At 43.5% G+C, this 15,239-nt stretch overlaps 1 protein-coding gene across 1 annotated transcript; it reads left to right on the top strand.

Annotated features, from left to right (window-relative positions):
• The first annotated feature begins 1,886 nt into the window (after positions 1-1,886).
• On the top strand, positions 1,887-3,713 carry LOC125343185 (melanoma-associated antigen E1-like). The gene has a single exon (XM_048335452.1). It carries the CDS (start codon positions 1,887-1,889, stop codon positions 3,711-3,713), a length of 1,827 nt encoding a protein of 608 aa, XP_048191409.1.
• The last annotated feature ends 11,526 nt before the right edge of the window (positions 3,714-15,239 follow it).

Raw genomic sequence — 15,239 nt, 5'->3', positions numbered from 1 at the left:
ACATTTAGTAAGGCAGTTGTTCACCCTTTCTTCACATGCTATGTTTTGTCCTTTCCGATGTTTGAAACCAGGGCTTTAGTGGTTTCTAGCCAGATACTCTATCACTTTAGGTAATTATCCAGTCCTTTTTTATTTTTTTTCTATTTTTGCTTTTGTTCATTTTCAAATATTGTCTCTTCTTTTCTGGAATGTTCAAGACCTCCATCCTTCAAAATACACTTCCCACGTGAAGTACAAAACAGGTACTCTAATAGGCCCACTTTCACTAAGTTTTTGAATGTGCTGGCCTTAAAACTTGAACTTCCTTATCTCCTCTTCTAAGAAGCAAGATTTATATTCATGAGCCTCCACACACCAAGCCCCACCCCACCTTCTAAATGGAGCAGACTTGAAAAGTAACAGCCTTGATCTGAGTTTCCTGGCAGGGAGATTCCAGGACTTAGTGAGGGTCCCTGGTGGAAGTACTGAGCAGAGAAATCCCCACCCTTGGTACTAGTTCAACAAGGAATACAGGACACCTCCATCTGTCCTGGGAGATCCAGTGTGTACTTTACAAATTCTACATCTGCAGCCAGTTTCACAGAGGAAGGGGTCTTGCAGGCTCTGTAGAGCATAGCCTTTACTCTGTAGAGACCTTAGTGAGGACCATGGAAGGCTCAATGCAAGACATGGGGAACCTCCCCATCTTATGAGATCACGTTCATTACAGGTAGCACTATAAAGAAGAGATGCCACCTCTGGCTCAGGGTTGGGGTGGTGGCCAGGAGATGCTGGACTTGGCCTGCAAGATGGATCAGTAGGTCAAAAGATGGTAAGAGTCCAGGCCTTGTGAGGAAAAAACTATGAATATCTGGCAGACACTCCACACAAAGTAGCCCCCTGAACCAATCTCCTGTCACCTTTGACAAGTCCCTACAGAGTTGTACACATAAGCTATAGCCTCACTTTTGTCTTTCAGGTGTCAGGGAGGTGAGGACTTGCAGTGAGGGGATCATCAGCACTGCTCAACAGAGGGAATTGTGCAGGATCTTCCAGGAGACAAGGTGAGAAAAGATGGGACCCAAACACATGGGACACCAACCACAACTTCCCCTTCCTTCATGTATGAGAAAACCTAGGGAGCATAGGAGGATTGGCCTCCTTCACTTGTTCTAGTGTCTCATAGAAATAAGATCTTGGTTTAATGAATATGGTCTTTATTCATCAAGGAAACAATTTCCACCCTTTAATTTTCACAAAGTGAAAACCTAATTAGACTTCCATCCAGATGGAACATATGGAATTTAGTCACCTGTTGTTGTCACCCCTGGTCATGGACAACCAGATGTCACTATCTTTTATTCCACCATATGGACATGAATACCTGTTCTAAGAGTATTAGTCTTCACATAACCAGACACTTCCCAAGTACACACTAGGTTAAGTGTGTACCCTGAATGAGTCCTTCAGTCCTCACTTATCCCAGAACACAAGGAATCCCACTTTGCTCAATCCCACATATCTTCCAAGCACCCCAGAGCCTCAGGCTTAGTTAGCACCCTGTGCTTTTTCACTTACTGCATTAGGATTTCAGGCAATAGGGCTGGGATGTAGCTCAGTGGCAAAGCACTTGCCTAGCAAGTGCAACGTCCTGGGTTCGATCCCCAGTACCAAAAAAAAAAAAAAAGACAAACATCAGATAATAGGCACAACAGGGAGGTACGAGCCTATCTGATAGTGCTAGAGCACCAAAGAGAAGACATGAGATAGGCCATGTGAGAGCCACCAAGAGGGCAGTTCTCAGCTTAATACACTCACCCACTGCCTTTCTCCCTTAGGCCTATGAGTACCTATCACTGAATGTCTGTCTGCCAAGCTACTGCCTGTTGTCCTGAAGGACAGTCATGATGTCTCATCATCAGAAGAGCCAGCCCTCTGAACTTGAAAGAGGCCCTCAGGCCCAAATAGAAACACCATGCCTGGTGGGTGAGCTAGTTCCCCAGGCTGAAGAGGAGGCTACTGCTACTGTGTCTCCTTCCACTTGTCCAATTCTGGACATTACAATGAAGATGTTACTAAGTTTGGTCCCCCAGGTTAAGGAGGAGGAGACCACCACCACCATCAACTCCTCTCCCACTCCTCTGATTCTGGATACCCCAATGGAAATATCAACAGATCTGGGGGGTGAGCTGGTCCCCCAGGCTAAGGAGAAAGAGGCTATTGCTATTGCCTCTTCTTCCTCAACTCCTCCAATCCCAGAAACAATGGATTTATTATTAAGTATGGTGGGTGAGCTGGTTCCAAAGGCTGAGAAGGAGGAGACCACTGCCATTGCTTCCTCTTCTCAAACTCCTCTAATTCTGGAGACCGTAAATGAGGTGTCAGCTGGCCTGGTGGCTGAGGGAGATCCCCTGGAGGAGGTGGAGGCCATGCCCTTCTCATTTACTCCTTTGAGTTTATACACCACAATGGAGATGTCATTAGGCCTGATTGATGAGCTTGTCCCCCAGGCTGAGGAGAAGGCCATTGCTATCATCTCCTCCACTTCCACCCCTTCCACAACTCTGATGGTGGACACCACAATGGAGGTATCAGAAGGCCGAGTAGGTGAGCTAGTTCCCCAGGCTGAGGAGGAGGAAGCCACTACCACTGCCTCCACCTCTTCTCCAGATACTACAATAAAAATGTTATTAGATTTGATAGATGAGCTGCTCCCCCAGATTGTGGAGCGGAAGGCCACTACCACAGCCTCCTCTTTTCCCACTCCTCTGGGCCTAGATCCCACAATGAAGACGTTATTTGAAATGATGAGTGAGTTGGCTCCCCAGGCTGAGGAGGAGGATGAAGCAATGGTGGTGGCCTCCTCCCCTGTCAGTCCTCTAATGCTGGACATCATAATGGAAGGGGAAGAAGATCGCGTGAACGAGGTAGTCCCACAGGCTGAGGAGAAAGAGGCCACTGCCATCGTCTCCTCTTCTAGTGCCATGGTCTCCACTCCAGAGGGCCAATTCAATTTGGGTTCTAGCACTCAACAGTGTTTACATCAGTGCCCTCAGTGCAACTTGATAGATTCTATAATCTTGCAGCAAAATTCAGCAGTATTAACCCCCTTCCTACTCCTCAAGTATTGGAAGAAGGAGTTGGTCACCAAAGAAGAAATGCTCAATTACATCAACAAAGATCACCAGCATTATTTTCCTATGATCCTAGACAGAATTATTTCCAGTATGAGGCTGCTCTTCGGCATTAATATGAAAGAAGTGGATCCCACCTTCCACTACTATGAGCTTGCCACTGCAGCAGGGATCACATATGATGGGCTTATGAGTAATGTCCAGGGCATGCCCAAGACGGGCCTCCTGATAATAGTTTTATGTATCATCTTCATGGAGGGCAATCGTGCCAAGGAAGAGGTCATATGGAAGGCACTTAGTGTAATGGGAGTGTACCCTGAGTGCGAGCACTACATTTATGGGAATCCCAGGAAATTGATTATGGAAGATTTTGTGCGGGAGCAGTACCTACAGTACCAGGCACCTTACAATGATCTGTCTAACTATCACCTCGCATGGGGACCAAGGGCCTATGCTGAAACCAGCAAGATGAAAGTTCTAGAGCACTGGGCCCAGTTCAGTGGACTTGAACCCAGGTGCTTCCCATCCCTTTATGAACAGGCTTTGAAAGATGAGGAAGCATTGTCCTTGTATTTGTGCTATAAGAGGTCTACTAATTAGGACGCCTATGTTCCTCTATGATCTGGAACAGGATAACATGACATCAGAGTACACATTTCTTTAGTAATGGGGAAGCATTTAGTAGTAAAATATATTATGGTCCAGAGAAACCAGTGATTAGTCCTTCCCTTCCCGTGCTCTTTTGCTTGGCCATTTGAATATGTTGATGAAATTACAACTTAATAAATGTGTACCAGAACTCACTATTGGGTTTATTCTTCAAACCTTATTCTTGGGAAAAGCTTTGATTAATGGTGGAAATAGTAATATACTAGGATCAGACTGGCTCACCTTGTGACACAGTATGGTAGAATCTTGAACAGCAGCCCTTTCAGAAAGATAGCAAGGTTTTCTCCAAAAGAAGTGAAGGAAGGGTGAGGAATTCGGGTTCTAAGGGAAGAGTAGCCCAGTCAGTGTCAATGCCCTGAGACAAGGAAGTTTGGGACTCAGTGAAGTTTCTGATTTGGGAACTGTCGCCAAGCTGCAGTTTGACCAGGGTCATCCTGGGATGGTAAGACTTGGGGGTGATGGAGTAATAAACAGTTCTGAACAGTTCCTTTGGATGCTGTATAAGGCAGAGAGGAATGTCCTATTTGAACAGATACAGGAAGACCTAGGTGATTTATCTTCACTCTATGCAAGCATTTCCTGAGAGATGTGGGTAAATGTGTGGTGAAATGATGTCTAGAAGACTCAGGCGCGATATTCTTCTGCCTGGCTAGGAGAGGAAGAGCTGAGTATTAAAATCACATTTTAACATGACCATAACCAATGTAATTTGGCAACTTGCAAGCAAACATGAGATTTTGGTGAAATGAATAAATGAATGAAGTAAATGAAAATAATTATTGGCCATGAAGTGTAAAAGAAAATATGATGACAGCAGAAAACAGATGGAACTTTATTTATCATGTGGTGAAATATGTCAGGCTCAGAAAGACTAAGGTTACATGTTTCCTCTTTTTCCTGTATTGAGCCTGAGTGCTGTCCCTGAGCTCTATTTACTGAGCCACAGCTCCACTTCTGGTTTTTGTGTGGTTAAGTAAAGGTAAGAGTCTCAAGGGACTTTTCTGCCTGGGCTGGCTTTGAACTGTGATCCTCAGATGTCAGCCTCCTGAGTAGCTAGGATTACAGGTATAAGCCACCAGCACCTTGCACATGTTTCCTCTCATAAACACTAAATGCACAAACATGGTCTAATGTAAAATGTGAAGTAAGTAGGGGAAGAAATCCAGAGAGGTGGGTTTGGGCAAAAGAAGAAAACGTTGTGGTTAAATGTAATATAGACAGAATAATGAAATCCATTTTTAAAAAGATGTTTAAATCCAGGCAATTATGGCTCATGACTATAATCTTAGCTACTTGGGAGGCTGAAATTTGAGGATCAGGGTTGATAGCCAGCCTGGGAAAGGAAGTCTGTGAGACTGTTATCTCCATTTAACCATGAAAAGTCAGAAATGGAGCTTTGCCTCAAATGGTAGAGCACCAGCCTTGATCAAAAATTCAAAGGGACATTATCTAGACCCTAAGATAAAGCCCCAAGACTGGAATGCACACTCACAAAAGATATTTTAAAAATAGGAAATTGAGAATGAGGATGGGTGAGGAGCTGGGGAAGAAGTAAAAAGCTGTACATTGAATCAAAATTCTAGAAATTCCCCAAGAAGTAAGAATTTTTCACAACCAGATTTTGCAAAGTTGGAGTACAGCACACATTATCCCGCACCAATTTCAAACTGCTATCTCCATAACTCTGTTTCATAAGCAACAAGAAGTAGAAAGGAATTGGAATGAGTCAGTAATTTTGTCTGGTTCCTTGTAGGGTTCTCTATAAGACTTTATTTGAAATGAAACAACAACCTGAAAGAAAAAACATTTGGGAGTCATTTAAAGTGACAGAAGGCCCCTCCACAAGAGTAGGTGATTAGAATACATGGTTAGAAGCTACTAAAATCACATTTCGATATCATCTGCCATCACATGTTAGAACGGATATTACTATATAATCAAATGAGAAACTGTTAGTGAGGATAGGGGGAAAGAAGAACCCTAGTATACTGTTGGTTAGTATATAAATTGGTATGTTTGTTTTGGAAAAGGATGTGGAGGTTCTTTAAAAACAACTGAAATTGTAGTATGGAGGTCAGATCTGGCCAGTGCCATCATTGGCCACATGGCGAGTTGTACTATCTGGCATCTTGTCTTGGTGGATTTGCCTGAATTCCCAGAGGAAGGAAAGTCCCATCCTCAGACAAGGGTAGGCCCTTGACCTATAGGTTACTGAACCTGTCAGTCAAGTGCCTGGGACTGGGAACTTCCTGTGACCCTGCCTCCTCACCTGACCCTATTTAGGGCCAGGCCTGCTCCAATACTATTACACCATGCCACATGTCTCCATCCTTGCTTCCTGTGTTCTGTCTCCTGGCTCATCTCCAGTCACCATAGTGTCCCAAGTCAGCTCTCCATTGGGGCTGAATTGATTTGTTAGTGTTTTTGTTCTATCTTTCCTCTCTAGCCTGTTTCCTAACAATATTAAGTGCATTTGTGGATTGCAGGCTTGGTAACCACTGGCTGCCTGCAGACTGCTAATACTCTCTAATAAAGACTCCAAGATTCAATCCTTCAATATGTGGCTTCTCAGATAATTTGCCATATAACAAAATTATATCTTCTATATTATCTATTAATCCCACTACTAAGTGTATAAGCAAAGAAATGAAATCACTATCCTCAGAGAGATACTAGTTTTGTCTATATTCATTACAGCTCTATTCATAATAGCTAAGATAAGGAATTAACCAAGGGTACCATAGATGGATAAATGAATTATTTTTAATATCAAAACACAACAGAATATTAGCCACAGGGAAAATAAGATAAAAAAAATCTTGTCATTTGCAGAAATATGAATAGAGCTTGAGGTCATAATGTTAATAGGGAAAAGCTAGGCACAGAAAGACAAACACTGTAAACTCACCCTCATTTGTGGAAGCTAAAAAGAGTTGATTACATAGAAGCACAGAATAGTAGAGAGATAACTAGAGGACAAGAAGAATAGGAGGTTGGGGAATTAGGAGGGGGAGAGTTAGGGGTACTGAAACTCAGAGGGGTGCAAGCAGTTTCAGTATTATAAAGGATATAGGCCAAAAATAACCTAAACCATTAATTATTCATAGTAACTAGAGGAGAAGAGAGTGAAGGCTCCCAACACTAGGGATGATAATATTTGAGGAAGTGAAAATGCTAATTATCCTAGATGTATACACTATAAAAGAAACCCCACATGATAGAACCTATAAGGTAGCTTTGGGGAGGAGCTAGCAGTTTCAATGAATGACTCTGTACTAGGTTGTGTGATGATAATGAAGCAGGATAGATAAGGAAAAATGATACATAGCAAACAGCATCCAGGAATTTAGACATTAATACTGTATTAATGAATAGCTTGATTAAAAGCACACAGGTAGGCCAGGAGCAATGGATCATGCTTGTAATCCTAGCTACTTGGGAGGTGAAGATAAGGAATATCACAGTTTGCCTTCAGCGCAGGGGAGAGTTTGCTAGACCTCATTTCAACCAGTGTGTTGGCATGTGTTTGTCACCCAAGGTACGTGAGGAGCTAAATGGGAAGAATTCCATTCAGGGCAATCCAGACAAATAGCAAAACTCTATTTGTTAAATAAATAAAGCACAAAAGGACACAGGGTGCAGTTCAATGAACAAAGTGCCAGCCTAATGAGTGTGAATCCCAGGGTTCAAATCCCTCATAGTCGGGAAAAAAATGTACTGGCTATAAACCTACAATTCTCCAATATGCAGAAACATCTAGTAAAATCAAAATCAAAAGGAACAAAAGACTATCTCTCTCCTACTGATCTTGCTGTCTTGTCCAAATAATTAGTGCACTGTGGGAATTGATCAAGAACATGTTTTCTTTCCCCTTTTTAAAAAAAAATTTATAATCAAACTGATACAGCTTCATATGTTAGGCATTGGATACATTTCTTGTACTGTTTCTTATCTCCTCCCTCCTCCCCCTCCCCCTTTCCCTTTAAGAACATGTTTTGAAGGACACTTTTCCTAGGTGTGTTGGTGAGGGCATGCTTGGGAAAATTGCCCCTGAGGGCAAAAACTTTATTTTCAAAGAAAACTATGTCAAAATGGACACCTATCTTCAAGAAACGATCTGGCAGAGCCCTTCCTTTGTTTAAATAGATGCTCAAGTCATCGATAGGATAATAACCTGAAATTAATGTTTTCTAAAAAAATTGTAATGACATCCCCAGCTCAGTACTCAAGGGCCAGGGAGAAGGCCTCCTCTCCTTTATTTAATTTTTGAAATATCTGGGCCCCAATGATAAAAGTGTTAACAACAAAAATAACAAAATATAGATGTGAGATATGGGGGGGGGGGTCTTATCCCAATGTGAATTTGAGAACAACCTCCAACCCCAGACATTAGCTCACTCACTGCATGTGTTTGTTGTTGTTGTTGTTGTTGTTGTTGTTGTTGTTGTTGTTTGCCAGTCCTGGGTCTTGGACTAAGGGCGTGAGCACTGTCCCTGGCTTCTTTTTGCTCAAGGCTAGCACTCTGCCACTTGAGCCACAGCGCCACTTCTGGCCATTTTCTGTATATGTGGTGCTGGGGAATTGAACTCAGGGCTTCATGTATATGAGGCAAGCACTCTTGCCTCTAGGCCATATTCCCAGTCCCCACTGCATGTGTTTTTAGGTATTTCCACACTCATCTCTGAGCTGTGTACTTTTCTTTCTTTGCTTTAGTAATAAACTTTTTTTGGTCTCTACCTCCATGTATCTTAAAATTAGTTTTAATGATATCACCAGCTCAGTACTCAGGGACCAGTTAGAAGTCATTTCCCTTGTATTTAATTTTTAATTTTAAATTGTTATGTTTGTAACACTACTGGGACACTCAGGCAGGATCCGGGCCTGAATTCAGGATCAAGGGTGGCACTCTATATCACTCAAGTCACGCCTCTAGCTGTCTTTTTCAATGGTTTCATTGGAGATAAGAGATTGACAGACTTTCCTGAGCAGGTTGATTTTAAACAATGATCCTCAGATCTCAGGATCCTGAGTAGGTAGGATTAAGGACCAGACACACTCTAAGGACACCCCCTATTTTGGAGACCACCTTCCTGTAGTCTCTCCCATTTTGGTGGCTTGAGTCTCTGCTTCTGGGAGCCCAAGGGAATATGAGGTGGGCCATGAGGAAGGCGTGGCACCTGCAGGGTGCAGCCAAGATGTTGTGGGGCCAACCCACCTAGGCGGCTCAGCAGGAGGAGCTGATCCCTACAGCAGACCCCAGTCCCGCACTTAGTGGTTCGCGAGGTCGGGCCCCGGGCTCTCCAGTCCCGCCTGGCGACCTCGCCTGGGGTCCTCGCCTCCTCCCGCCCAGGCTGCCCCTCGCCCCTCCGCCGGGACTGCGCCTCCTCCATGCGGCCAACCAGTGGACCCTGGGGCTGAAGCCACGCCCTCGCGCGCTTCCCTTTGCTAGGAGGGCGCCTCCTCCCACCCAGGCAGCCTCGCGCGCCTCCACCTGGGCGGCCTCCTCGCGCCTGGCCTGCCCCGCGCCCCTCTGCCGGCATGGCTCCTCCTAAATGCGGCCCCTAGTGGACCCCAGGGCTGAAGCCTAGTCCTCAGAGCCTTCTCCCTTTTGTCCCAACCTCCTCCTCTCCGCGGCCATGGCGATCCCTCGTGCCACAGCCTCACCACCAAGGGCACCCCTCAGCTCCCTTGCCCTCCCCTCCCCGCACCCCTGTCCCCTTCCGGATCCTCGCGGAACCCGACGCCCCAGCCCTCGCCCTGCTCCGGGGCCATTCCTCCCGCTCTGGAGTAACACGTAGGCTATTTGGGGAAATTGTTATCTTTTTAAGCGAGAACCATGTGGCTGTGTAAAAAATGCAACGCCTTCCACTCCCCCGTGGAAAGAAGAAACGGGCAAAACCGCCCCAACTTCACGCAGATGTGTGGGTTCTCGGCTCGCTCCCCCTCTCAAAGAGGAATCTGGGATGGGAATATGGCCTTGTGGTAGAGTGCTCGCCTCCTATGCATGAAGCCCTGGGTTCGATTCCTCAGCATCACATATATAGAAAAAGTCAGAAGTGGCGCTGTGGCTCAGGTAGTAGAGTGCTAGCCTTGAACAAAAAGAAGCCAGGGACAGTGCTCAGGCCCTGAGTTCAAGCCCCAGGACTGGCAAAAACACAAACAAAACAAAACAAAACAAAAACAGAGGAATCTGCCTGAGTTTACCTCTCTCTGTGTTTTCTCCAATGAATTTCCATTAGGATTTTATTTCCTTAATTTTGGGGGCGGAATGAGGTGGGGTATGGAGAGTTGGGAGAGCGACATCTTTTCATTTTCTTTCTTTTTTTTTCTTTTTCTGGTGACACCATCCTTAGTTCTGACTTGCCCTTTTTTCTCTCCCACACTAAGAAACTGCTGTCTCCAGAGCTTTCTCTTTCCTAACTAGCTACTCCCAGTCCTTTAGCCAGCATTGAAAGCTGCAAATGGTTCTCCATTATGCAAGATGGAGATGGGAGACATCACAGTTGATACCTGGATTAGATCTTGAAGTAGAAACAAAATCCGATCAATATTGAAAGAGTGTCCAGATTGGATAAGGATCAGATAGTACTGTAGAATTAAATGATATTGTATTACGAAGTTAGCTGATTTTGATTGCTGATAATAGTTAAGAAAAAGAATATGTCTTTTCAGTCAAAACACATTGATGTACAGGAGGAAGGAAAATGTGATAAGAAATAAATGTGATAAAATGTGGTTATGGTAGATATGGATAAAGAACTTTTAGAGCTTTTTGGTACTATTCTTGTAACTTTTCTGTACACGTTAATTTAAAATTTACTGCTTTAAATTGTTTTAGCACAATGCACTCAAACAAAATGTTTCCTTTCTTGTAAAAGAGAATGTTGAAGTAGAATGAAAAATGATTAGCTTTGTGAAAATAACAAAATTTCTAAAATTTGTATTTATCTGAGAGTACATGGCTGGGAATTTGGTTTAGTGACAGAGTGCTTGCCAAGCATGCATGAAGCTCTGGTATCAGATAAACAGAAAAAGTCAGAAGTGGCACTGTGGCTCCAGTGGTAGAGTTCTAGCCTAGAAGAAAAGAAGCTCGAGGACAGTGCCCAGGCCCTGAGTTCTAGCTCCAGGAATGGCAATAAAATAAATAAAGTATAATATAAAGAACCAGAGTTTTTATGTTTTCAGTACATTAACCATACTGTGCTCTACACCTTCTATGATATTTAAGACAGGTGGTTAAGGCTATAAATAACAAGTCAATTCACAAATACTTTTTAATCTACTTAGAATGTATAATAGCTCAAAATTTTCTCAGGAATATGGCTATTTAACACAAAGTCACTCATGTTAAATATGCACATTCACCCAGATATTAACAATACCGGAAGAATCAATTTACACTGAGACACAAGCTATATCTGACTATATCTGTTGTCACTTCTTTTAGCACCTAATGTTATTTTCATGGTGCCCAGGACTGGATCTTTGTACAATGGTTACCCTTAGTGATACAATTTCCTATAGGGCTGGTACTTTAAGAGTGCCACTCCCAGCTTTTAGCTGGTTAACTGGAGATGAGTCTCATGTAGCTTTACTAATCAAGCTCGCTTCAAACCATGATCCTCAGATCTCTGCCTTCTGAGTACCTAGGATTACAGGCCTGAGCCATCAGTGCCTGGTACAAAAGTAAATTTTAACTGATAGCAGTGCACTTACTTGGGGAATTCAGGCTTGAGATATGCACCCAAAAGATAGGTAAATCTGTGAAAATGTTTTCACATGCCAGCATAATTTTTTTTATTCTTTTTTTTTCGAGTCATGGGGCTTGGACTCAGGGCTTGAGCACTATCCCTGAGCTTCTTTTTGCTCAAGGCTAGCACTCTGCCACTTGAGCCACAGTGCCACTTCCGTCTTTTTTCTATATATGTGGTGCTGAGGAATCAAACCCAGGGCTTCATGTATACGAGGCGAGCACTTTACCACTAGTCCATATTCCCAGCCTAATTTTTTCTTTATTATGAAATAATGGAAAATCAGTTTAAGCCAGTTTCTCTGGCTTCTTCAAGTGTACAGAGTTTGTCTATACACTTGTGTTCAATGTTGTCTTGTCTGATTTCCTCCAAAAATGCCATTGGTAATATTTTAATACTGAATTGCCTTTACCCCCATGAGGAAAACTAAAAAGACATATAATAATATGCATAAAATGTAATTAAAATCACATTGGAGGCATCACAATACCAGACTTCGAGCTCTATTATAGAGCCATCATAACAAGTACAGTCTGGTACTGGCATAAAAACAGACCCAAAGATCAATGAAATAGGATAGAAGACCCGGAAATAAATCTGCATACTTACAGTTAGCTGATATTTGACAAAGGAGCTAAAGACATACAATGGAAAAAACAGCCTCTTAATTATTAGTGCTGGGAAAACTGGGCAGCCACATGTAGAAAACTCAAAGTAGACCCTAGCCTATCACCATGCACCAAGATCAACTAAAAATGGATTAAGGACCTCAACATCAGACCTGAAACCCTGAACCTACTCAAGGACAGAGTAGGAAAGACACTAAAACTTAGAGGCACAGGAAGGAACTTCCTGAATAGTGTCCCAGGGGAACAACAGATAGGGGAGAGACTCGACAAATGGGACTACTACAAATTAAAAAGTTTCTGTACAGCTAAAGACATAGCCACCAAACTAGAAAGACAGCCAACCATATGGAAAAGGATCGTTACCAGCACAGCAACAGACAAAGGCCTAATATCCATCATCTACAGAGAAATCAAGAAACTGACCCCCTCCAAACTCAGTAAACCAATTATTAAATGGACAAAGGAGCTAAAGAGAGACTTCACAGGAGAAGAAATAAAAATGGCAAAGAGGGGCTGGGGATATAGCCTAGTGGCAAGAGTGCCTGCCTCGGATACACGAGGCCCTAGGTTCGATTCCCCAGCACCACATATACAGAAAACGGCCAGAAGCGGCGCTGTGGCTCAAGTGGCAGAGTGCTAGCCTTGAGCGGGAAGAAGCCAGGGACAGTGCTCAGGCCCTGAGTCCAAGGCCCAGGACTGGCCAAAAAAAAAAAAAAATGGCAAAGAAACATATGAGAAAATGTTCAACATCCCTGGCAGTAAAGGAAATGCAAATAAAAACAACCCTGAGATACCACCTCACTCCAGTTAGAATGGCCTGTACTCTGAACTCAGGCAACAACAAATGCTGGAGGGGGTGTGGGGAAAGAGGAACCCTTCTCCACTATTGGTGGGAGTGCAAACTAGTACGACCACTTTGGAGAACAATATGGAGGTTCATAAAAAACTGAGCATACACATACCCTATGACCCAGCCATACAACTCCTAGGCATCTATCTTGAACAACAGCTCCCAGGATACCATAAAGACATCTGCACATCCGTGTTTATCGCTGTACAATTCACAATAGCCAAAATATGGAAACAAACCAGATGCCCCACTACAGATGAATGAATTCAAAAAAATGTGGTACCTGTACACAATAGGATACTACATAGCCATTAGAAATGATAAAATAATGGTATTCGCAGGGAAATGGTCAGATCTTGAACAAATAATGTTGAGTGAGACAAGCCTAGAACACAGAGAACAATGGTGCATGGTCTCCTTTATATATGATTGTTAGGGGGGAGGGAGGGGGAAAACAGTAGAGACAAGGTCCGCAAAATAACAAACTTCTTTTCAAATGGTATTTCCACATGTTTGGTTCAGCGACTTTACATTATGTATCTAAAACCAAACAATTCCTAAACAAACATAATAAGTCTAGGATAGACCTATCAGAGGACCACAATAGCTCAACAGCTATGTACATATGATTATATAAGATGAGGCTAAGCAAAATGAACTGCAAGAGAAGGAAACAGGAGGATTTTATTGTTGTCATTACATTTAATGTACTAGGTGAATTTTCTTTGGCATACCCCATGTGGTTACTGTATATGATTTTGGTACACTAGATATATGCTTACCTGAACTAGGGAAGGGAAAGAAAAATGAGGAAGGGTGTAACAAATATGACAAGAACTGTACTCACTACCTTATTATGTAACTGTACCCCCTCTGTACATCACCTTGACAATGAAATTTAATTAAATAAAAAAATAAAATCACATTGGGGGGGGCTAGGAACATGACCTAGTGGTAGAGTACTTGCCTAGTATGCATGAAACCCTGGGTTTGATTCCTCAGCACCACATATATAGAAAAGGCCAGAAGTGGTGCTATGGCTCAAGTGGTAGAGTGCTAGCCTTGAGCAAAAGAAAGCCAGGGACAGTGCTCAGGCCCTGAGTTCAAGCCCCAGGACTGGCAAAAAAAAAAATCACATTGGGAAGTTTGTATAGAAAAAGAAAGATGCTAGATGCTCTTCACAAAACACAGACAACATCCTAAACCTCTTGTCAGCGAGTCAGCAGTGAAGCAACACTCAGCTCCAAACCATGGCATCTGCCAGCTTCCTCGTCATGTCACTATGTCCTCTTAGTCAAAGTTGCCCTGGGCAAGGACATGACATGCTTAACCACCACCACCATCTCCTCCTCTCCCTTCTCCCCCTCTTCCCTCTCTTCTTCTTCCCCCTCCTCTTCCTCCTCCTCATCCCACTTCCCCCTTATCATCTTCCCATTCTCCTCCTTCTTTCCCTTCCTCCCCTTTACCCTCCTCCTCCTCTACCTTTCTCCTCTTCCCCCTCCTCTTCCTCTCCCTTCTTTGCCTCCTGCCTCTCCCCCCTCTTCTTTCACCTCTCCTCCCCCAATTCTTCCACCCCTCCTCCCCTTCTTTCTCCCCTCCTCCGCTCCCTCCTCTTCCTCCTCCTCTTCCTCTCCATTGTCCCTCTCCTCCCCCTTTTCCCCTTCTTCTTTCCCTCCTCCTCTTCTCTCTCCTCCCCTTCCTTCCTCCTCTCTCCTCTCCTCTTTTCCCTCCTCCCTTCCTCCTCCTCCTCCTCCTCCTCCTCCTCCCTCCTCCTCCCTCCTCCTCTTTCTTCTGTGTGGTGCTAGAAATTAAAACCATTCTCTTATTGTGTTCTGACCTAACAATGTTCTTATAAAAGAGCTCTCTTTCTCTCTCTTTTTCTGTCTCCTTTTGCTCTCTCTCTCCTCCTCCCCCTTCCTTCTTCCTAACCTATTGTATATATGCAAATCTCCAGTACATGGCTGGACAAAATGAGTTGCAAGATAATGGGGCATGAGTATGTGGAGACCCCTGGATACTCATTCTTTAAACGCGAGAATAACTCAAAAACACATTGATTTTGTTCATAGACAAATGTCTTTACCAGGTAGACAATTCAAACAGAAAAAAAAGTAAATATGATATAAAGACACTGTTATTGACTGTCCTGGTGGCCCTGAGTAATTCTTGGTGGCCTTGGACAGTCTGGTTAGTTCTTGGTCTTTCTGAGGGACATCTGGCTGAAGAA

Source organism: Perognathus longimembris, chromosome 28 (genome assembly GCF_023159225.1).
Source record: "Perognathus longimembris pacificus isolate PPM17 chromosome 28, ASM2315922v1, whole genome shotgun sequence".
NCBI lineage: Eukaryota > Metazoa > Chordata > Mammalia > Rodentia > Heteromyidae > Perognathus > Perognathus longimembris.
The sequence above is the reverse complement of the archived record's forward strand: the minus strand, read 5'-3'. Positions and strand labels throughout refer to the sequence as shown.

Bases quoted from the DNA above. Each gene is read 5' to 3' on its own strand.
- LOC125343185 (XM_048335452.1), top strand. From the start codon at position 1,887: ATGTCTCATCATCAGAAGAGCCAGCCCTCTGAACTTGAAAGAGGCCCT.